The 23,334-nt window shown below is 42.5% G+C and overlaps 2 protein-coding genes across 2 annotated transcripts in view; both read left to right on the top strand.

Annotated features, from left to right (window-relative positions):
* LOC311623595 (adhesion G protein-coupled receptor E2-like) overlaps window positions 1–23,334 on the top strand; it is a 236,445-nt gene that overhangs the window by 11,957 nt on the left and 201,154 nt on the right. The gene's annotated exons all lie outside the window — the stretch shown is intronic.
* On the top strand, window positions 1,138–22,719 carry LOC311622591 (adhesion G protein-coupled receptor E2-like; the record flags this gene model as incomplete). Its single annotated transcript, XM_084883842.1, has 14 exons — window positions 1,138–1,324; window positions 2,412–2,458; window positions 2,578–2,655; window positions 3,042–3,219; window positions 6,340–6,447; window positions 6,618–6,848; window positions 7,026–7,201; window positions 13,331–13,528; window positions 14,024–14,259; window positions 14,457–14,523; window positions 14,803–14,894; window positions 15,918–16,086; window positions 16,172–16,282; window positions 22,581–22,719. 14 exons carry the CDS (start codon window positions 1,138–1,140, stop codon window positions 22,605–22,607), a joined length of 1,905 nt encoding a protein of 634 aa, XP_084739968.1. The 3' UTR covers window positions 22,608–22,719.

Raw genomic sequence — 23,334 nt, 5'->3', positions numbered from 1 at the left:
GGGGACTGGACTGGCAGGGCTGAGCATCAGATTCTGTTCTAATAAAGACAGGAGTGAAGCTCTGTGCACAGCAGTGCCACAGCCCACAAACCACCGCTTCAGTGCATGGGGAGTTATCAGTGTGGTCACCTCCCTGGTTAGAAATCCATCACGGAACCTCTCGCAGTCCAGCCTGCCCCATAGTCAGGGGACACAGCTTTGGGATGACACTTGCACACAAACAGTCCTGCCTCGTGCACCTTACATGGGCGTTCTAAGCTTAATATGCTTTCATGGTGAAAAATGTCACCACAAATATGTATATGTTGGGCTAGGTGGCTTGTAGGCACAGTTTAATGGGGTGTCCAGGGTGTAATTAGGGAGAACTGGCAGGAAGCGTTATGTGCAGGGATTGCAGGGAGGGCCTGGCCTGACACTCTCTCTGGTTTGTCCTCAAATGTGGATGAATGTACTTCAGGGCAACACTCCTGCGAACATACTACCCAATGCATCAACACCGAGGGCAGCTATGAGTGCCGCTGCAGCCCTGGCTGGGAGCCGGGTCCTGGGTATTCCAATGGGGCACACAACAACTACTGTCAAGGTTAGGAGTTCAAATCGCATGAAGGAACCACTTCTTCTTTACTTGGCTGAGCCGTGTTAAAAGAACCTTCCATAAGGCACTTTGGCAGAGAAGGGGCAGCACTTCCAACAATGGTGTGTGCCCCGGACAGGTAGTGAGGACAGGGCACCTGGGACAGGAAGGGCTGAGCTCAGATTCTGTTCCACGAAGGGGATGAATGCAGCTCTGAGCACAGAGATACCACAGCCCCCAGCCTAAGCGCCTGGGAGAACTCAGAGTGGCAGCCTCATGGTTAGAAGTCCATCCTGCTCCACAGGAGGGGACACAGCTTTGGGATGTCACTGCGGCACCCTGGCGCGAGAGCTCGCGTGCCCACACACACACACACACACACACACACACACACACACAGTCCTGCCATATCCTCCTTGCAGGAGTACTCTGAGCTTATGGTGCTTCTACTGTTGAAAATATCACAAAAGTTTGTGTACAGTGAGACCTGGTGGTTGTAAGCAGGGTGCAGTGGGGGTGTCCTCAGTGTATATTGAGAAAAGGGGAAGGAGGGTTGGGTGCAGATGGGGGGAGGGCCTGAAACTCTCTATGGTTTGTCCTCAGATGTGGATGAATGCATCTCCGGGCAGAACGCCTGCCACCCATCCACCCAATGCCACAACACCGATGGCAGCTATGAGTGCCGCTGCCGCCCTGGCTGGAAGCCGGTTCCTGGGTTCCCCAATGGCCCAAACAACACTGTCTGTGAAGGTTCGGAGTTCAGATCCCATAAGTGAACCACATCCTCTTTACTTGGCTGAGCCATGTTAAAGGAAGCTGCCACAAGGAGCATTAGTAGAGAAGGGGCAGCACTTTCAGAAACGCTGTGTGCCCAGTGCAGGCAGTGAGGAGGGGGGACTGGGCCTGGCGGGGCTAAGCATCAGATTCTGTTATAATAAGGGCAGGAGGGAAGCTCTGCGGACAGCGGTGCCAAACCCACAAACCACTGCTTCAGTGCATGGGGAACTATCAGTGCGGCCCCCTCCCTGGTTAGAAGTCCATCACAGAACCTCCCGCAGTCCACCCTGCCCCATAGTCAGGGGACACATCTTTGGGATGACACTTGCACACAAACAGTCCTGCCTTTTGCACCTTGCAGGGACATTCTTAAGCTTAATATGCTTTTATAATGGAAAATGTCACCAGAAATATGTATATGTTGGGCTAGGTGGCTTTTAGGCACGGGTTAGAAGGGTGTCCAGAGTGTAATTTGAGAGAACTGGCAGGAGCCTTGCATGCAGGGAATGCAGGGAAGGCCTGACACTCTGTCTGGTTTGTCCTCAGATGTGGATGAATGTACTTCTGGGCAACACATTCCCCTGAATCCACAACTCAAACCACCTGATCACATGTTCACGGGCAGCCACACAAACCCCGCACAATGAATGCTGGGGGCACCTGCTGGGCCAGGCTTCTCTTCTCTGAGACTAAATGTGAAGAGATCTGGGGTCCTGCAGAAGGAACTGGGGTACCAAGGGGAAGGCTCCTGGGGGACCCCAGGCAGAAGCTAATTACTCACCAGGAGAAAGGTGTCTAATAGCTCACAACCTATACCTCTGTGTGGGACTCACCTGCTGTGTGTCAGGCCTCTGCCCACTTCCCATAATCCCTGCATCCCCCACTTAGGGGTGTGCAGTCACCAGGTGTCATCACCTCCAGCCAAGGCTTAGGGGGAAAGGAGTGGGGCACAGAGAGGAGAGGGGCTCAGAGACCTGAATAAACAGAGGAATACTCAGTATGATGATAGCTGGTCTGACCCCAGGGCCAACCTAATGGACGGCTGTCCTGTCCCCTGCAGAGATCTCCTTCCATAACTGGACCACACCTCCTGGAATCAAGAGCCAGGTGAGTGACTCCAGCTGCAATAGAAGGCAAGATCCCTCCACTCAGCCCACCCTCCACCCATTGCACCACACTCCCCCACCCACACATGAGGGTCTCTAAGGCCTCATCTCTTTCCCCAGAGTCTCTCTCACTTCTTTGAAAAAGTCCAAGAGCTGGTCAGAGACTTCAAGCCTGCTTCGGTCAAGAACACCATCCAGGTAAGGACAGGACCCAGGGGAGGCAGGTGGAGGCATCCCATAGAGACCCGAGGACGCCTTGGTCTAGAACCAATGGTGCCATGCTGTAGGCCCCACTCTCCCAGGTTGGGTGGAAAGAGCATACCATGTATTTGTACTCTCTGCTAGAGCCACTAACACCTTTCCTCTTGTTTCTGGCCACTGGAATTGCATAGTAGTAGTCTTGACCAGGGTTTGACCTCTGAGTGGCGATTGCACTAGCAAAGACCCAGGGAATCCCATCCGATACCACCTTTGTCCCCAAATAGACAGGCTCTAGGGTCTGTTCTCAGAAGCTGAGCATCAGGGTCTTCCTAAAGCTTTTGTTGTGCAGGATCCACTGGTTCTGTGTTTCCATTCACCCCAAGGGCATCATACAGGAGGTGGATAATCTGCTGGAGACCCCAGGGGACCTGCTTACCCTGCCTCGTTCAGAGCAGCACTGTGTGTCTGCTAACCTGCTCACTGGCCAGGAGCATGTCCTGAGAGAGCTGAGCAAGGCCTTGCCCATTGGGCCACAGAACTTCACGGCAGATGCAGGAACAGGCAAGTAACCCTGTCTGCCCACAGGCTCTGCTCTGCCTGCTCATTCCTCTCCCATCACAGTAGAGCTGAGTGATCACACTTGTACCTCCCTATTACTCTTATAAACATCTATATATAGTATAAAGAGGTAATATGCAAATTTGATCAGGATGCCATAATGGCTCACAACTGGACCATTAGCATATTAGCTCTCCTATGTGTGCCACGGGGCATTGCTCCAGAGACGGGGGATTGCTCAGGAGACGAGATGGAAGCAGGCAGGTGCCAGGAGAAGGCTGGACCAGCCTGAGGCAACTCGATTGTGGGTGACACCATGGGAGAAGGCAGAAGGGAAAAGGTGAGAAGGCTGGGGCATGCATGAGAAGGCAGAAGTAAGACAGGGTGATCAGGCCAGGAAGGGAGAGCAGGTAGGCAGTTCGGGCTATCAGGCCAGGATAGAAAAGCAGATAGGCAGTTAAGGGGATCAGGCAGGAGGGAAGAGCAGATAGCGACATCAGGTAGGCAGACAGGTGAGCGGTTAGGGGCCAGTGGTTCCAGATTACTAAATAAACTTAACTGATGATGTAAAACACTTGGAAACTACAGGACACTGAAAAAAGAGATAGAGGAAGACATAAACAGATGGAAGAACATACCATATTCATGGATTGGTAGACTCTACACCATTAAAATGTCCAAACTACTCAAAGCAATCTATAGACTCAATGCACTTCCCCATTGAAATACAGATAGCATATTTTACAGACCTAGAAAGTACACTCCAAAGCTCATCTGGAATTAAAAAAATAAAAAAAAGACCCCGAATAGCCACAGCAATCCTGAGAAAGAAGATCAAAGTAGGTGGGATCTCAATACCAGAGTTCGAGCTGTATTACAAGGCCACTATTCTCAAAACAGACTGGTACTAGCACTAGACCAATGGAATAGAATAGTGAACCCAGATATCTACCCAAACCACTATGGTCAATTAATATTTGACAAAGGAGGCATGAACATACAATGGAGTCAAAACAGTCTCTTTAATAAATGGTATTGGGAAAATTGGACAGATACCTGCAAAAAAAAATGAAACTAGATCACCAACTTACACCATACACAAAAATAAAGTAAAAATGAATAATAACTTAAACTTAAGACGGAAAACCATCAAAATACTAGAGGAATCCACAGGCAGCAAAATCTTAGACATATGCCAAAGAAATTTCCTCACCGATACCGCTCCTAGGGCAATGGAAACTAAAGACAAAATAAACAAATGGGACTACATCAAAATAAAAAGCTTTTTTACAGCAAAAGAGACCATCAACAAAACAAAAAGAAAGCCCACTGTTTGGGAAAACATATTTGCAAATGTTATCATTAATAAAGGTTTAATCTCCAACATCTACAGGGAACTTATAAACTTGATAAAGGAAAGATAAATGATCCAATAAAAAAAATGGGCAGTATACCTAAATAGAATATTTTCGAAAGAAGACAGAAGGAAAGCCAAGAGACATAAAAAAATGCTCAAAGTCACTAATTATCCTAGAGATGTAAATCAAAATGTCAATGTAGTACCATCTCACACTTGTCAGAATGGCAATCATCAACAAATCAAAAAACATCAAGTGCTGATGAGGATGTGGAGAAAAAGGAACCCTCGTGCACTGCTGGTGGGAATGCAGACTGGTGCAGCCACTGTGGAGAACAGTATGACATTTCCTCAAAATACTAAAAATGGAACTCCCATTTGACCCAGTAATCCCACTCCTAGGAGTATATCCTAAGGAATCAGAAACACTAATCAGAAAGGATATATGAAACACTATGTTCATAGCAGCACAATTCACCATAGCTAAGATTTGGAAACAACCTAAATGCCCATCAACAGATGAGTGGAATAGAAAACTATAGTATATCTACACAATGGAATACTAAGCTGCTATAAAAAAGAAGGAATTTTTTCCATTTGCAGAAGCATGGATGAACCTGGAGAGCATTATGTTAAGTGAAATAAGCCAGGCAATGATAGAAAAATACCATACGATCTCACTCATTTATGGAAAATAAAGAACATTATAACCTGATGAACAAAAAGATAGATACAGAGGAAGTAAAGCACTGAACAGACTATCAAATTACCGTGGGAAACTGGGGAGTGTTGGGGAGGGCGGGAGAAAGAGATCAGCCAAAGGAATTGTATGCATGCATGTAAGCACAACCAATGGACACAAGACACTGGGGGTGGGATGGGATTAGAGGATGTGACAGTGGGTAGGGGAGGCTGGGGGATGATCAATGGGGTTGGGGGAAGGAGATATATGTAATACTTTAAAGAATCAAAAAAATAAAATAAAATAATAAAAAGAAATATCCTGTTCAGTTCCTCTCTGTTGCAGGAATCCACATGATCTTGGAGTTGTTTTCTGAAAATATACGAACATATTCAAGTCTCAACTTTTATTTTGGAAAGTTTTTTTCTTTTAATATATTTCATTGATTTCTGACAGAGCGGGCAAGGAGAGAGAGAAAGAGAGAGAGAGAGAGAGAGAGAGAGAGAGAGAGAGAGAGAGAGAGAGAGAGAGAGAGAGAGAAATATTAATGATGAGGGGAAAAAAATCATTGATAGGCTGCCTCCTGCATGCCCCCTACTGAGGATCTAGCAACCTGGGCATGTGCCCCTGACTGAAATACAAACAGTCAGTCTGCAGGCTGACGTTCTATCCACTGAGTCAAACCAGCAAGGGCAATTTTAGAAAGTTTTAATTATGAATTCAATCTCCTTACTTGTGACAGGTCTGTTCACACTCTAGTTCTTCAGTTACTTTAATAGTTCATGGCTTTGTAGGAATTTGTTTATTTCATTCAGGTTATATAATTTGTTGTTGAATAATTGCTCAAATTTTCTCTTATGCTTTGTAAATTCAGATGATTGGTGAATATATATATATATATATATATATATATATATATATATATATATGGTATTATTTAGTATATTTATATTACAGATAAAATTTGGTATATAGTGTAACATAATATATACAAAAGACGTCTATACATAAAAGTGGTATTATAGCTACAACCGCTGGCACAGTTACTAATCTAACTCCCTTATGTAACCCCCACAACTCATAGAACTGTTCCTGGAGGTGAAGGAGAAAGGAGGCAAGAATGTCACCCTGAGTACTAAAGATACAACGATGCTGGTGAACTGGGATGTGGTGCAGGACTCAGGTGGCTCAGGTAATGATGGATCCACTTCACCGTGGAACAAGACACCCAAGGATGTGACAAACAGAGAATTAAATATTAAAGGGAGGTATGGGCTGTGGTGGGTCAAAGGAGAAAATGCATCCCAGAAGGATGGGAGCCTTTGGGCCACCCCGAGATGTCAATCTTGTCCTTGTCTGTAGGCCCTTCTGTGGTGGGCCTTGTCTCCTCTCCAGGGATGGGCAAGTTGCTGTTTGGGGCCCCCCTGGTTCCGGAAACTGAGGAGCAGTCAGCTCTGAATGAGACACACAAGGGCCTGTTGCAGAAAGTCTCCCATGTCCTGCTCTCAGATGTCATGTCCGCCTTTGTGAGCAATACTGACACTCAGAACCTCAGCTCCCCAGTCACCTTTGTCTTCAACCACGTGAGTGCTGGTGAAATGGAGCTGTGGGTTTTGCAAAAGACCTGAGTCCTGGTCACAGTCCTTGGGTTCAGGGGCTCTCCCATGGATGCATCAGCTTCATAGGAAAGCCCATCACCAGCAGGATTTGGGTAAGCATTTCTGAGCACCAGAACCACCAGCTTACACCTTGCCCTATCCCTACAGTTAGACACCCCAGGGCCACTGCAGAAGGTATTCTGTGTCTTCTGGGATCATGGCAAGAAGGGGTGTGGTCATTGGTCCACCAAAGGCTGCTGGATGGTGGGCACCGGAGACGCCAGCACCACCTGCCAATGCAGCCACCTCAGCAGTTTTGCTGTCCTCGTGGACCACTATGATGTACAGGTGAGAGCCTTGAGAAGGGACTTTGTTCAATGTCTATTGCTATGTAATAAATTCCCGTGCATGCTGCACCTAAAAAAAACACGCATAATTTATTATTCTGCAATTTATGTGGGTCAACAAATATACATGGTGCAGCTGGGTTGTCCAGTCAGGGTCATACACAAGCCTCTCATCTGAGGATTTCTGTCCTCTGAACTCCCTAGTTGCTGGCAGAATTAAGTTCCTATGGTTGTAGGACTGAGGTTTTACACTCTTGTTAGCTGGCAGCAGGGGTCACATTCAACTACTAGGGCCTACCTGCATTCCTTCTTATGTGGCCCTTGCACAGGCCCGTTCACAATGTGTCTATGCTCTTATCTGAAGGCCAGCAGCAGAAGCTCCCTCACATAGAGCTATTTTCCAAGCCTGGCCAATGTTCTCAGTGGATAGAAAATCAGCCCATGCACTTCTGAATGGTTGCAGACTTAATTCCAGTTTATTGTTTAATCTCTATATATTTGTGGGTTTCTTTACTTCCTTTTTGCAGCTGAGATATATATATATATAATTGATTTCAGAGGGGAAGAAAAAGGGAAAGAGATAGAGAAACATTAGTTTAAGAGAAAGAGAGAATCATGGGTCATCTATCTCCTGTGTGCCCCCCATTGGAAATCAAGCCTGCTACCCAGGCATGGGTTTTCACTGGGAATCCAACCCTGACCTCCTAGTTCATACTCAGCCATGGACGCATGCTGGCCTGGCTTTGCAATTGCTTTCTAATTTTAAGGTATCATGGTCAGAGAATGTGCTTGGTATAATTCAATCTTCTTGAATTTGTTAATGTGGTTCCACTGTCTTCTGGCTTGTAGACTTTCTGTTGAGAGGTCAGATGAAATTCTGATGGGATTTCCTTTGTAGGTCACTGGCTGCTTTGAGAACTTTGTCATTAATTCTTGACACTTCACTACCAAGTGCCTCTTTGGTTTGAGGTAACTAAAAATTTTGTTTGTGTTTTTTATTCAAGGATCTGGTTCATTCTACAGGTTTGGAAAGTTCTTATCTACTATTTGTTTGAGTAGCTTCACCACTCCATGCTCCCTCTCCACCTCCTCCAGAATACCTATAATTCTAATATTGCTTTTTCTGATTCAGTCAGATAGTGCTCATAGAGCTTTCATTTTTTTTATGCTCAACTCTCTTCTTCCCCTGCACCATTTCTAGATTTCCATCTTTAATATCATGAATTCTTTCCTCTATTCTTTCCTTGGCTCTGTTTTCTATGCTCAGTGGTTCACTCTTAATCTCCTTAATTGCATGCTTCATTTCTAGGATTTCTGATTGGTTCTTTTTTAAAGTTCCAGTCTGTTTGGTAAAGTACTCATTTTGTTCATTGATTTGTTTTTCTGAGTACATTAAATTGCCTGTCTGTATTTTCCTACATCTCATTGAATACTTTCAGAACTGCAATATCAAAATCTCTGACATTTATATGATAGTAGAGGCCTGGTGCACAAAATTCATGAGCAGTCCCTAGGCCAGCCACACCACACACCTGTTGGGGATAGGGCTGGCCAGGGCAAGGGGCTGCCAGCTATTTGCAGGCCAGCCATGCCACCAATCAGGGTGGAGGTCCCCACTGGGGGGTGATTCCAGCCACCGGCAGTTTGCAGCCTGTTCATTCTATCATTTTGGTTGCTGGGCTTTTATTATATAGGATATTTCCATGTGTTCCAGCTTGCTTTCTGGAGATTTTACATTTTCTTTCTGGCCATCCTCATTACTTTCCTTGTTTGTGGCATTTACTGTCCTCCTTTGCTTACACATTTATCTCTGAAGAGGTCTTCCTAATATTTTCCAGTAGATGGTGCTGAACTGCAAGATTGTTTTACCTCTGTGATCTCCCAGTCTTGAACCACTGCAGCCTCTGTAAGACAGTATAGTTATGCTGCTGCTTGGGGATGGGGTTCATTTTGCCCTTACCATAATGGTAACCCCTCCTGGGGATGTCAGAGAGGGAAATGGTTTTCCTGCAAGAGCTCTTAGTTTACATAGAGTACCCTCCTGTACCCAACTCCAAGGGAAAGGGAGGTGAGTTTTGGGAATCCAAGTGGCAGCAGGGCTCTGTGGTTTTGTTTCTTTGTCTGGAACAGCACCAGTAGCTGGACAGTGGGGAGCCACATGCAGAACCACGTGCTCTGTCAGGCATCTTCTGACTCAGACACTCCCTCACCGCTCACACTGCTGGGCTGCATTCCCAGGACTCTCCCAGCCCCTGTGCTCTCTGTTCCTCCTGGCCAAAGGAATCACCTACTACCGCCAGCTTTTCCCCTCTCCCAGCCAGCCAGGGGCTGTGTCTGCAGGTCCTCCCTTCTCATCTCCCCATTTATTCCCAGTTGCCCACTTTTATTTTTTAAAATATATATTTTATTGATTTTTCACAGAGAGAAAGGGAGAGAGATAGAAAGTTAGAAACATCCATCAGCTGCCTCCTGCACACAACCCACTGGGGATATGCCCGCAACCAAGGTACATGCCCTTGACCGGAATCGAACCAGGGACCTTTCAGTCCTCAAGATGACACTCTATCTACTGACCCAAATCGGTTTTGATGAGTGAATTCTTTTTTAAAAAAAATTATTATCTGTGTACATATTTTAACATCCCCCCCCCCAATACATACCCTCCCTCCCCAGAATTTTGTGTCCATTGGTTGTACTTATATGCATGTATACAAGTCCTTCGGGTTGATCTCTTATCTCCCCCAGATCTCCCTACCCTCCCCGCTGAATTTGACAGTCTGCTTATTGCTTTACTGTCTCCATATCTATCTTTTGGTTCATCAGTTTATAATGTTCTTTATTATCCATAAATGGGTGAGGTCATGTGGTGTTTCTCTTTTATTGACTGGCTTATTTCACTCAGCATGATGTTCTCCAATTCCATCCAGGATGCTGCAAATGATGAGAATGCCTTCTTTTTAATGGCAGCATAGTATTCCATTGTGTATATGTACCATAGTTTTTTGATCCAGACATCTGCTGATGGGCACCTAGGCTGTTTCCAAATTCTAGCTATTGTAGATTGTGCTACTATGAACATAGGGTGCATATATTTTTTCTGATTGGTGTTTCTAGTTTATTGGGATATAATCCTAGGAGTGGGATCACTGGGTCAAATGGGAGTTCCATTTTTAGTTTTTTGAGGAAACTCCATACTGTTCTCCACAGTGGTTGCACCAGTCTGCATTCCAATCAGCAGTGCACGAGGGTTCCTTTTTCTCTGCAACCTCGCCAACACTTGTCATTTGTTGATTTGTTGATGCTGTCTATTCTGAGAGATGTGAGATGATACCGCATTGTTGTTTTGATTTGCATCTCTCTCAGTTGCCCACTTTTAGATGTTTCAATGTGTTAGTCTCTTAGGCATGCATCTGTGTTGAGCACGGATTCTTGCGATCCTCTAGTCTGCTGTTAGATCTCTGTATATTATTCTTTAATTCAGTCAGTGTATGTTTAATTTCTAATTGGTCCTTTTTCATATCCCCGAAGGTCTCTCTAAATTTATCAGCCTTTTCTAGAAAATACTTGAAAAACCTTATAACTGTGGTTTTGAATTCTATATCCAATCATTTGCTTTCCTCCATTTCTTTCATTTGTGACCTGTTTCTATTCTCTGCATTTTGGCTGCTTCCCTGAATTGATAGAATGGCTAGGGATTTGTATGTTGAATTATACTTGGTTAACTTCTTGAAATTTCAGAGGCAGAGGACAAGGGCCTCTCTCATACCACCATTACCCTGACGTCTTTCTTGTCCCTCTTTTTTTACTCACATAGTGTTATTTTTCACAGCTGTGCATTTTGTGTTTTTATTTATTATCTTTGAAAGATTATTCTATTCCAATATACAAAAAGATTCCATTATTTTTATTGCCAGCACTTTTCATTGTATGTGTGTGCTGTAAATTACATATCAAATCTTCTCATAGCGGGGAATTTTGTTTCATGATCATTTCCTATTGCAAATAAAGTTGCAATTATTTACACAAACTTCATTGCTTTCCTGTTTGATTATCTAGTTAGTATGCATACTATGTAAAAAAAATTTTCATAGTATAGTGAAAAGTTTATTTCACCTGGTGACTTAAAAACTCAAATAAGAATGTGCAAACTACTTGATAACACCTCAATTATTTGGCCTCTGCAAAGCTAAGGGTGACTCACACTTGCTTGCAGGCACACTGACACCTAGAGACACAGCTCCAAGATTCACAGGTAGTCTTACCTCCAAATTTGTTAAATATGTCAATGCCATTCTTGTGGAATTCCTCAGGTGATGCTTACAAAACAGAAGATCTAAAGTATATTTAAGTGTTTTAACCTGACTTTTATTAGATGAAGAAAGAGGTTATTTTCATCATTTATTTTTAAATGGGAAAATCAAGCTTTTTTCCCAACACTTATGATAGTCAAGGACACTGAAAATACTTCCCTATTCCAAAATGGAATGCTGATATGTCTCTAAATTGCACAGCCCATCTCTTTAAAAAGAAAAAAAGGTATGTGTGTGTATTGCATAACAGGATCTCGTCATCCTTAATGCTGTGTTTTAAGGCAAGAAGCATATACAAAAATGCAGAAGAATGAATTGTTTTAGGTGAAAGCATAAAATAAATATAACCTGTAGCCAGGTTTACTTTCATCCCTAACCTATATTGGTAGAGATTTCCACATTTTAGTGTATAGAGGTCACACATGTGATTACTCCTACCAGCATTACCTGAAGCTGTATGATTCCTCACACTCTCACAACAAGGTCATTATCAAAGTTTTGGATCTTTATCCATCTGAGAGATAAAGATATCATATATTGTTATATTGGGAAATGTATATGTCTTGCATTGTGAATGGAATGGAATGGAATATCTTCATTTAAGAGATTAGTATTTCTGTTTCTGGGAACAAGTTGTTCACCTTTTCGTCCACTTTTCTATTGGCCTATTGATACATTTCTTATGGATCTGGGAGCTCTTTATGTGGTACAGGAGTTAGTTTACTTCCTTACACCAAAGATGCTCAAAGCCTGGTATGTGTCACAATCACCTGGAGAGCTTGCTATTTATTTGCAAACATTTACTCAGAAAGTAATGTCAATCTTGCAGATTTATTACAATAATAAAAATAGTGTAAATAATACCGTATTGCTTTTTATCAGATGCACCAGCTTTGAACATTTAACCTCCATATTCTTTATCATTTTCATATTTCTTTTTTATCCTCTCTCCCCCTCTTTCTTCTCTCATCTACTTACACTAAAATTAATTGTTGAAATTAATCATTATGGATTTTAGATGATTTGAAAAATAAGACAAGGAAATATTTAATCTTTTAAAAAATAAGCAGGAAACCTAGCCAGTTTGGCCAAGTGGATAGAGCATCAGCGTGCAAACTGACGGGTCCCAGGTTTGATCCTGGACAAGAGCACATGCCTGGACTGCAGACTGAATGCCCAGCAGGCGACGTGCAGGAGATAGCAGATCAGATTTTATCTCATCATTGATGTTTCTATCTGTCTCTCCCTCTCCCTCCCTGAAATCCATAAAAAATATTTTTAAAAATAAATAAATAAATGAAAAGTAAATAATAGCCAGGAAATATTACTTTCAAACTACCACCATCAGCAGTACTTTTCCTTCTTTAACCAAGGATTTAAATCTGTAAGGAACAGGTGTCATAGGAATGAGGTGAGTAAGTCCAAGCGGGGGAGTTGAACCCTGGACATCGAGTCTCTGGATACAGACTCTGTCACACAGTATCACTTCATGGGGATGGAGGATGATGCTCAACATGGAGTCGTGTGCCTCTGTGACTATCACATGATAACCTATAAGATTAGTCATGAAGGAAAAGCAACCCTATAATTTCAAGGACTTGGTCCTAAATGTGGATTCTCTTATCCACCAATGATTACAGGGTCTGAATCAACCAGTTCAGAACCCTCTAGAATTCAAACAGTATCCATAAACATCACAAATTTACCTGGCTCCTCCACTCCTAATTGTGTTGTACCCTGCCCAAAAGTGAAAATGGTAGAAGGGCCATTAACCCAGATTAGGAGAGTGTGACAGCTCTCTCCTCTTTGCTGGGTCCCAGGAGGAGGATCCCGCCCTGGCTGTGATCACCTACGTGGGGCTGAGCCTCTCTCTGCTGTGCCTCCTCCTGGCGGCCCTCACCTTCCTGCTGTGCAAAGCCATCCAGAACACCAGCACCTCACTCCACCTGCAGCTCTCGCTCTGCCTCTTCCTGGCCCACCTGCTCTTCCTCACGGCCATCGACAGAACTGAGAACCAGGTACTGACACTGTCCCAAAGGATGTATGCCCTGACCATGCAATGAGGAATACATGGGGCCGTGCTACATTGGAAACTTTAAAAAAATGACCTTGCATTCTGGAAAGATTAAAGGGATGAGTAGCAAATTTCACATCGACCCAACTAGAAATCATACCTTCTTTCCCACCCACCCCCGGCTTTTTTTTAAAATATATTTTTATTGATTTCAGAGAAGAAAGGAGAGGGAGAGGGAGAGATAGATAGAAACAACAATGATGAGACAGAATCATTGATTGGCTGCCTCCTGCACGCCCCCAACTGGGGATTAAGCCTGCAACCCGAACAGGTGCCCTTGACCAGAATCGAACCCAGGACCCTTCAGTCTTCCGGCTGACACTCTATCCACTGAGACAAAGGAGCCAGGACAATCACACCTTCTTTTGACAATTCCTTCATATACAGCAGAGTTCTCCCAAATGGCAAGGTATCCCACCTGGTGACTCTCCTCCCCCAGGTGCTGTGCGCCATCATCGCGGGTGCCTTACACTATCTCTACCTGGCCTCCTTCACCTGGATGCTGCTGGAGGGCCTGCACCTCTTCCTCACAGCTCACAACCTGACGGTGGCCAACTACTCCGGGGTGAGCAGGTTCATGAAGAAGTTCATGTTCCCTGTGGGCTACGGAGTCCCGGCTGTGATTGTGGCCATTTCTGCAGCGTCCAGGCCTCACCTTTATGGAACACCTGCCCGGTAAGGGCACATTCCGTTTCTTATCTGTGAGATGTGTGGGATTGAAGAACAAGCTTACTTTCTTCACGACAGTATCTTCAGAGCCAACCACAAAGCCTAGCACAGCAGAGACACTCAATGTTTGCTGATGAATGAATTTATATAATTGTTCTACATTTCTAAGGACCAATGCATTTTTAATTCTCTCTCTTTCCTAGCTGCTGGCTCCACCGAGAAAGGGGATTTATATGGGGCTTCCTTGGACCAGTCTGCACCATCCTCTTTGTGAGTAAAGACATCAGAGCATCCTTAAGACTCAGTGGAGGGTCATTGGAAGAGCAAAATTATAAGGAGGCAGGAGAATGACATGAGCAAGAATGTTCCTGGGTTGTCTTGAGTTTGCTTTGATTTTCTAAGATGATCCTAAAACTAAAAGCTCTAACACTGTTACTAAATATGAAAAGTATGTAAATGTGGAATTTCTGTTTAACAGGCTTAATGTCGATCCTTTATTTTGAGATAAACTAAAATTGTATTCACTAAATCTTTTGTGTTTTCCTGAAGGTCAATCTAGCTTTTTTTCTGATGACCCTCTGGATTTTGAAAAGCAAACTCTCTTCACTCAACAGTGATGTGTCCACACTCAAGAATACAAGGTAAGCCGGGACCAGTTTAGCTCAGTGGATAGAGCGTCGGCCTACGGACTGAAAGGTCCCGGGTTCGATTCCAAGCAAGGGCATGTACCTTGGTTGCGGGCACATCCCCAGTAGGGGGTGTGCAAGAGGCAGCTCATCGATGATTCTATCTCATCGATGTTTCTAACTCTCTATCTCTCTCTTCTTCTCTGTGAAAAATCAATAAAATATATATTTTTTTTAAAAAAGAATACAAGGTAAAATGGAGAAGAGGGTGACAACCCCACAGACATGTGTGGATCCAAGGGCATATCCAAAAGCCTCAGCAGCCCTGACGTCCCTTCTCTGAATCTTCTGAGGAAATTCAGAGTAAAGAGATGCAGCTGTCCTCCAATGGCAGCCAGCTTGGACTCAGTGGTGGGCTGCTGACTTCCCAGCTGCAATGTTCTGTCTCTAATCCCATTTTGTAACTCCCTCAACCACTGAAAGGATTGACATTGGTTGATAAACATTTTTAGGACTTTTATCAGCAGTCCTACAACAAAACTACTGAGAACATGTGTGCCCTTAGAAAAATCTGATTCCTCTCACAACCCCTCTACAATTCCATACCCAGTGTCCTTTCTACATTTTGCATGCCATTATTATGTTGTGTTAGTCATTGGAGCAGCCTGGGACGTTTATGAAAAAACAAATCTTGCCTCTGTTGCTTTTAATACCCAGGCCCAGCACTGCCTAATGCGCAGTACAGACTCTAATGTTGGTTCAATAAAATTAGGCATCACCAGGGAGCATTATAGAATTTTTTTTTAAAACTTACGTTATGAAGTGTCACTACTCAGTTCAATCAAAATGTCATTCTAGACCCAAGTAGCATTTCTATTGTGGAGAATCATTGACAGTCAAGGTCAAAGCCGAACACAACTCTGTCTGTGAACTCATCATCCTTAGGGGAAGGCAGGAGCATTCATTGGGTGGAGATGAGAATGGCCTTGATTCTGTTGCTCTGGGTGCACCATGGACCTCTCTTCTCCTCCTACCCAGGATGCTGACATTTAAAGCGATAGCTCAGCTCTTCATCTTGGGCTGCACGTGGTTTCTGGGAATCCTGCAGGTGGGTCCGGCTGCTCACGCCATGGCCTATCTCTTCACCATCATCAACAGCCTGCAGGGCGTCTTCATCTTCCTGGTGTACTGCCTCCTCAGCCAGCAGGTACCACTGTCCACCTCCCACTCAGAACTCTTTCCATTCTTACAGCTCTCAGAGAGCTGACTCAGAACATTCTTTGCCTCTGCAGGTCCGCCAACAATACAGGAAATGGTGGGAAGGGGTCAGGAAAACCAAAGCAGAGTCTGAGCAATACACCTTCTCCAGCCGAGCCATCTCAGATGCTCCCAAACACAGTGAGGTAAGGTGATGCATTGCTCCCAGAGCATTTTACTAATTGATAGAGTACGTCCTGTCCAACTCACTGACGACCTGGGTATACAGCAGGTGATGCCCTAGGATGGCTCCCACTGAATTTACCCTTTGATTCCTTAACCATTAACAATGGTCTCAGTTAGAATATATATATATATATATATATATATATATATATATATATATATATATATATATATATGTTGCTCTTACTCGTGAGAAATTGTTTTCATCTTGACTTTAACACATTAGCACCTTTTTTTAAAAGAAAATAAAATTATCCTTAGTTGTATTTAAAATATATAATATCATTTTAGGCTTATAAATATGGACCTTGTACATTAAACCATACAGATATGTACATATTTCTCCTTTCTCTGATTGATATTTATTTTGAAGTATTATATGTCTTAAATTTCATTTTCTTTTTTTTAAATTCTTTGTTTAAAGTATTACATGAGTCTTCTTTTATCTGCCCCTTAACCTCTCCCCCAACATCCCCTCAGCCAAGCATCAGCCCTCATGCCCCTCCTGTCCATGTCTATTGGTTTTACTCATATGAATGCATACAAGACCTTTGGTTGATCTTTTACCCCACTGCCCCCGCCTTCCCTCATAGGTTGTTCAATGCTTCTATGTCTCTGATTCTATTTTTGTTCAGCAGTTTGTGTTGCTCATTATATTCCACAAATGAGTGAGATCATGTGATACTTATCTTTCTCTGACTGGTTTATTTCACTTAGCATAATGCTCTCTAGTCCCATCCATGCTGTTGCAAATGATAAGAATTCCTTCTTTTTACAGCAGCATAGATGTCCTTTGTGCAGATGTACTAGTTTTCTAATCCACTCATCTGCTGAAGGGCACTTAGGCTGTTTCCAAATCTTAGTTATTATAGATTGTGCTGCTATGAACAAATGGGTGCATATATTCTTTCTGATTGGTGTTTCTGTTTTCTTGGGATATAGTCCTAGAAGTGGTATTTCTTAGTCAAATGGCAGTTCCATTTTTAATTTTTTTTGAGGAAACACCATACAGTTCTTCACAGTGGTTGCACCAGTCTGCATTTCCACCATCAGTGCACATGTGTTCCTTTTTCTCGGCATCCTCACCAGCACTTGTCACTTGTTGATTTGTTGGTGATAGCCATTCTGACAGGTGTGAGATAGTACCTCATTGTTGTTTTGATTTGCATCTCTAGGATGACTAGTGACTTCGAGCATCTATACTAATAAAAGAGTAATATGCAAATTGGTCACAACACCCTCAAAGTAACAACTGAACAACAGGCTGATAGGGTTACCAGGTCGGCAGGGGGGCAGTGAGGGGCAATCAGACAAGCAGGGGTGGCAGTGAGGAGCGACCAGGCCACCAGGGGGCAGTTGGAGACAACCAAGACAGCAGGGTGGGCAGTAAGGGACAACAAGGCCAGCAGGGGGTGGGGAGGTCAGTTAGGGGCAACCAGGCAGTCAGGCAGCTGAGCAGTTAGAAGCCAGTGGTTCCAAATTGTGAGAAGGATGTCCAACTGCTGGTTTCACCCAATCCCTGGCATAGGGTAAAAACTGGCATTCAGTCATCCCCTGAGGGGTCCTTGATTGGGGAAGGTGCAGGCTGGGCTGAGGGGACCCCCTCCCCCATGTAGAAATTGTGTGCACTGGGCCTCTAGTGTTCTCTTATGTCTCTGGGCTTTCTGAATGTCCTCTTTTGAAAAGTGTCTATTTAGGTACTTTGCCAATTTTTTATTGGACTGTTTATCTTCCTTTTATTAAGGTGTATGAGTTCCCTGTAATTTTGTAGATTAAACCTTTATCAGAAATAACATTGGCAAATATGTTCTCCCATGCAGTGGGCTTTCTTGTTGTTTTTCTGTGCAGAAGCTTTTTATTTTGATGTAGTCCCATTTGTTTATTTTCTCTTAACTTTCCATTGCCCTTGGAGCTGTATCAGTAAAAACATTGCTGTGACAAATGTCTGCTATTTTGCTGCCTATGGCTTCTTCTAAGATATTTATGATTTCCCATCTTACATTTAAGTCCTTTATCCATTTTCACTTTATTTCTGTGTATGGTGTAAGTTGGTGGTCTAGTTTCATTTTTTTGCAAGTATCTGTCCAGTTTTCCGAACACCATTTATTGAAGAGACTATCTTGTTTCCATTGTATGCTCTTGCCTCCTTTATCAAATATTAATTTAGCATAATGGCTTGTGTCAATTTCTCGGTTCTCTTTTTTGTCCACTGGTCTATATGTCTGTTCTTGTACCAGTACCAGGCAGTTTTGAGAACAGTGGCTTTGTAATATACCTTGATATCTGGTATTGTGATCCCTCCAATATTGTTCTTCTTTCTCAAGATTGCTTCAGCTATTCGGGGTCTTTTTTTTTATTCCAGGTGAATTTTGGGAGAATTTGTTCTATGACTTTGACGTATGCTATTGGTATTTTAAAGGGGATTGCATCCTACCTAATAAAAGAGTAATATTTAACCATCACTCTGCTACACCCACAAGCCATGCCCACCAGCCATGTCCACCAGCCAATCAGAGCAAGTATGCAAATAAAACCAACCAAGATGGCTACAGCCACAGAGAGCCAGGGGAGGCTTGGGTTTCCCAAGCAATGGAAGAGACCAAGCTTTCCGCCTGCCCTTGCCAGCCTAGGCCTCCACTCACGGCTACAAAGTTTCAATTATAGAAGGTAAACAAATCCAAACAGAAATGACAGCAGCCAGGAAGCTGACAGAAGGCTTGGCTCTGCTCCAGGCTACAAAGTTTCTATTGTAGAAGGTAAATAAATTCCACATACCAGGGCCTCCACTTGGGTCACCAGGGGCCATGGCTGGCCTGCAAACCACTACAGGCCCCTCGTTCAGGCTGCCCCATGCCCCAAGGGAACCCTCACGCTGATCCAAGACACCCTTCAAGTCAAACCAGCTGGGCTCCACCTGTGCACTAGGCCTCTATCCTATCTAATAAAAGAGTAATATGCAGATTGACTATTACTCCAACACACAATAGCTGCCCACATGTGGTCAAAAATCCTGCCCCCATGTTGACACAGATGGCCACCATAAGATGGCCAGAAGGGGAGGGCAGTTGGGTGGCACCAGACCTGCAAGGGAGGGCAGTTGAGAAGGACCTACCAGGATTGGGCCTAAACGGGAAGTCAGACATCTTTCAAGGGGTCACAGATTGGAGAGGGTGCAGGCTGGGCTGAGGGACACCTCCCCTCCCTCCGGGTCCCATGCATGAATTTTGTGCACCGGCCTCTAGTTAAATTTATGAATTGCTTTGGGTAGTTTGGACATTGTAATGATGTTGTTTCTACTCATCCATAAACATGGTATATTCTTCCATGTATTATGTCTTCCTCTATCTTTTTTTTTTTAGCATACTTTTTTTTTTAGCATATTTTCTGAGTATATCTTAATTTTTTTTGTTGCAATGGTAAATGAGATTACTTTTCTTTAAATATATTTTATTGGTAGTTTACAGAGAGTAAGGGAGAGGACTACAGAGTTAGAAACATCAATCAGCTGCCTCCTTCACACCTCCTACTGGGGATGTGCCTGCAACCAAGGTACATGCCCTTGACCGGAATTGAACCTGGGACATTTTTGTCTGCAAGCCAACACTCTATCCACTGAGCCAAACCAGTTGGGGCAAGAGATTACTTTTTTGATTTCTCTTTCTGTGAGTTCATTATTGGTGACTTCTGGGTGTTAATTTTGTATCCTGCTACACTGTCAAATTCAGTTATTAATTCCAGTAGTTTTTTGATGGAGTCTTTGGGGTTCTCTATGTACAATATTATGTCATCTGTGAATAAGGACCATTTCACTTCCTCTTTTCCAATTGGTTGTCTTTATTTCTCCTTCTTGTGTGATTGCAATGGCTAGTACTTCCAATACTATGTCAAACAGGAGTGGTGAGAGTGGGCATCCCTGTCTTGTTCCTGTTCTTAGGGGAAATTGGTTTAGGTTTTTTCCCATTGAGTGGGTTTGTCATATATGGCTTTTATTATGTTAAGATATGATCCTTCTATTCCTGTCTTGCTGAGAGTTTTTATCAAAAAAGTGTGTTGGATTTTGTCAAATGCTTTTTCTGCATCAAAGGATATGATTATATGATTTTTATCTCTAAGTTTGTTTATGTGGTGTGTCACATTTATTGATTTGAGGATATTGTATCATCCTTGCATCCCCGGAATAAATCCCACTTGGTCATAGGGTATGATCCTTCTAATGTAATGCTGTATTTGATTTGCTAGAATTTGTTGAAGATTTTGGAGTTTATGTTCATAAGGGATATTAGCCTGTTATTCTCTTTTTTTTGTATTGTCTTTATCTAGTTTTGGGATTAGGGTAATGAGCTTAGAAGTGTTCCTACCTCTTAAATACTTTGGAATAGTTTGAGGAAAATAGGTTTTATTTCCTCTCTGAATGTTTAATAAAACTCCCCTGTGAAGCAATATGGTCTGGGGATTTTGTTTGTTGGAAGTTTTTTGATTACTGCTTCAATTACTTCCATACTTATTGGCCTATTCAGATTTTTTTATTCCTCCTAGTTGAGTTTTGTAAGTTCTTATTTTTATAGAAGTATGTCCATTTTTTCTAGGTTGACCAGTTTATTGGAGTAAAATTGCTCATGGTATTTTTTTTAATATAGTTTATTGATTTTTTACAGAGAGGAAGAGAGAGGGATAGAGAGTTAGAAACATCGATGAAAGAGAAACATCGATCAGCTGCCTCTTGCACACCCCCTACTGGGGCTGTGCCCGCAACCAAGGTACATGCCCTTGACTGGAATCAAACCCGGGACCTTTTGGTCCACAGGCCGATGCTCTGTTCACTGAGCCAAACCGGGTTTTGGCGCTCATGGTATTTTTTTATGATTCTTCATATTTCTGTGGGGTCTGTTGTTATTCTACCTTTTTTGTTTCTGATTATTTGTGACCTCTCTCTTTGCTTCTTAGTGAGGCTGACTAGAGAATCATCAATCTTGTTTATCTTTGTGCCCAGATGGCTCGATCTCCATCAACCCCTCCTGAGCCAGGCTGCCATCTTCATGTCTGATCCACTGCAATACCCTTCTGTCTGGATACCCCTTCCTACTCTTGTTACCTTCCAATGCCTCTATACACAGAAGTCAGAGGATCCTTTCAAAACACAAATGAAATCATGCTATTCCTGTGTTAAACCTGTTACATGTACTTTTTGTTGTGTGCAGTTCTGAATAATTTTCTGAAGTACAGTATTTATAAACTTCTTTCTTGCTGAATTTTGGGTGGTATTGGTTTAAAAATACAGGCAGGTTTCAAGTGCACAACTAAATAAAACATCATCTGCACACTGCATCATGTGTTCACTGCCCAAAGCAAAGTCTCTTTACATCCATTTATTGCCCCTTTGCCCACCTCCACCTCTCCCCAGCTACCTTTCCCTCTGCTATCACCATACTTTTGTCCATATTTATATGTCATATGTATATATTTTGCTTAATCCCATCACCTTTTTCCACCCAGCTCCCAAAAACCCCTCCCATCTGACAGCTGCCAACCTGTTATATGTATCTATGCTTCTGTTTCTATTTTCCTAAATTATTTTGTTCATTAGATTACACATATAAGTGAGATCATATGGTATTTGTCTTCTTATTTTACTTTGCAAAAGCATAGTCATATTCTGAGGTCCTGAGAATTAGAATTTCAACATATGAATTTTGAGGGGATATAACTCAGCCAATAACAATGCTTAACATGGATGAACCTCTAAAACATGCTAAGTAAAGAATTCAGACATAATGGTTATATATTAGACAATTCTATTTATATGAAATATCCAACATAGATAAATCTGTGGAGACAGGCAGTAGGTTAGTGGTTGCCAGGATTGGAAGGGGGTAATGGGAAATGACTACCTAATGAGCATGGATTCTTCTTTGAGGTGATGAAAATGTTTTAGAACTAGATAGAGGGATGAATGCATATCACAAATGTACTAAATTGTACAGCTTAAAATGCTTTAATGTATGCTATGTGAATTTCATATATAAGTTTATAAATTTGATATTAAGTGAAAGTGTGTGTGTTTATGTGTACACAAAGAGACAAATCAATGTGGCAAAAGAATAACTGTTAAAGGTACATGGATGTTCCTCAAATTGCCATAGGTCTGAAATTTTTTAAGTAAAAAATTTAGAAAAACTAAGAAAAGACTTGATGTTTTAATTATAATTTGTTTATTTATTTTTAGCCATTCCCATCATTTTTGTTTTATCTCTTTCCCAGGTAAAAGGTGATGGATTAACAGAATAAAAGAAGAAATTAAGTCAATTTTAAGAAAACTAAAAGTGGGTGACTAAAGAAAAAGGTGAAATCTTAGGCTTTTCATCCTGTTCTCTCTGACTTATTTCACTTAACATAGTACTCTCCTGATGGATGTTGCTGCACATGTCAATATTTAATCTTTTTGATGACTGAGTAGTATTCCATTGTATATATGTACCACATTTGTGATTCATCCATCAATGGACACATAGGTTGTTTACACACCTTGGCTATAGGAAATGGTGTTACAATAAACATAAGTGTATATATATTTTTTGAATTGGATTTTTTTAAATATATTTTATTGATTTTTTACAGAGAGGAAGGGAGAGAGATAGAGAGCTAGAAATGTCGATGAAAGAGAAACATCATCGACCAGCTGCCTCCTGCACACCCCCCACTGGGGATGCTCCTGCAACCAATGTACATGCCCTTGACCAGAATCGAACCTGGGACCTTTCAGTCTGCAGACCGACGCTCTACCACTGAGCCAAACCTGTTTCGGTTGAATTGGATTTTTTATATTCCTCAGATACTCAGAAGAAAAATTGCTGAATTGTGTCAAATTACATATTATGTTAACATTATGACATATAATGTTATTTACCAATGCTACCTCAATATTAGATAAATAAATAAATAAGAAAAACATGGGTATATTCCTCCCTGGTTAAATTTTCCCCAGTAGAAGGCAGTTTTCTTGTGATAATGTTTA

The sequence above is a fragment of the Pipistrellus hanaki genome (genome assembly GCF_964339955.1).
Source record: "Pipistrellus hanaki genome assembly, chromosome: 5".
Classification (NCBI taxonomy): domain Eukaryota; kingdom Metazoa; phylum Chordata; class Mammalia; order Chiroptera; family Vespertilionidae; genus Pipistrellus; species Pipistrellus hanaki.
Note: the sequence above shows the minus strand (reverse complement) of the source record. Positions and strands in the feature narration are given on the sequence as shown.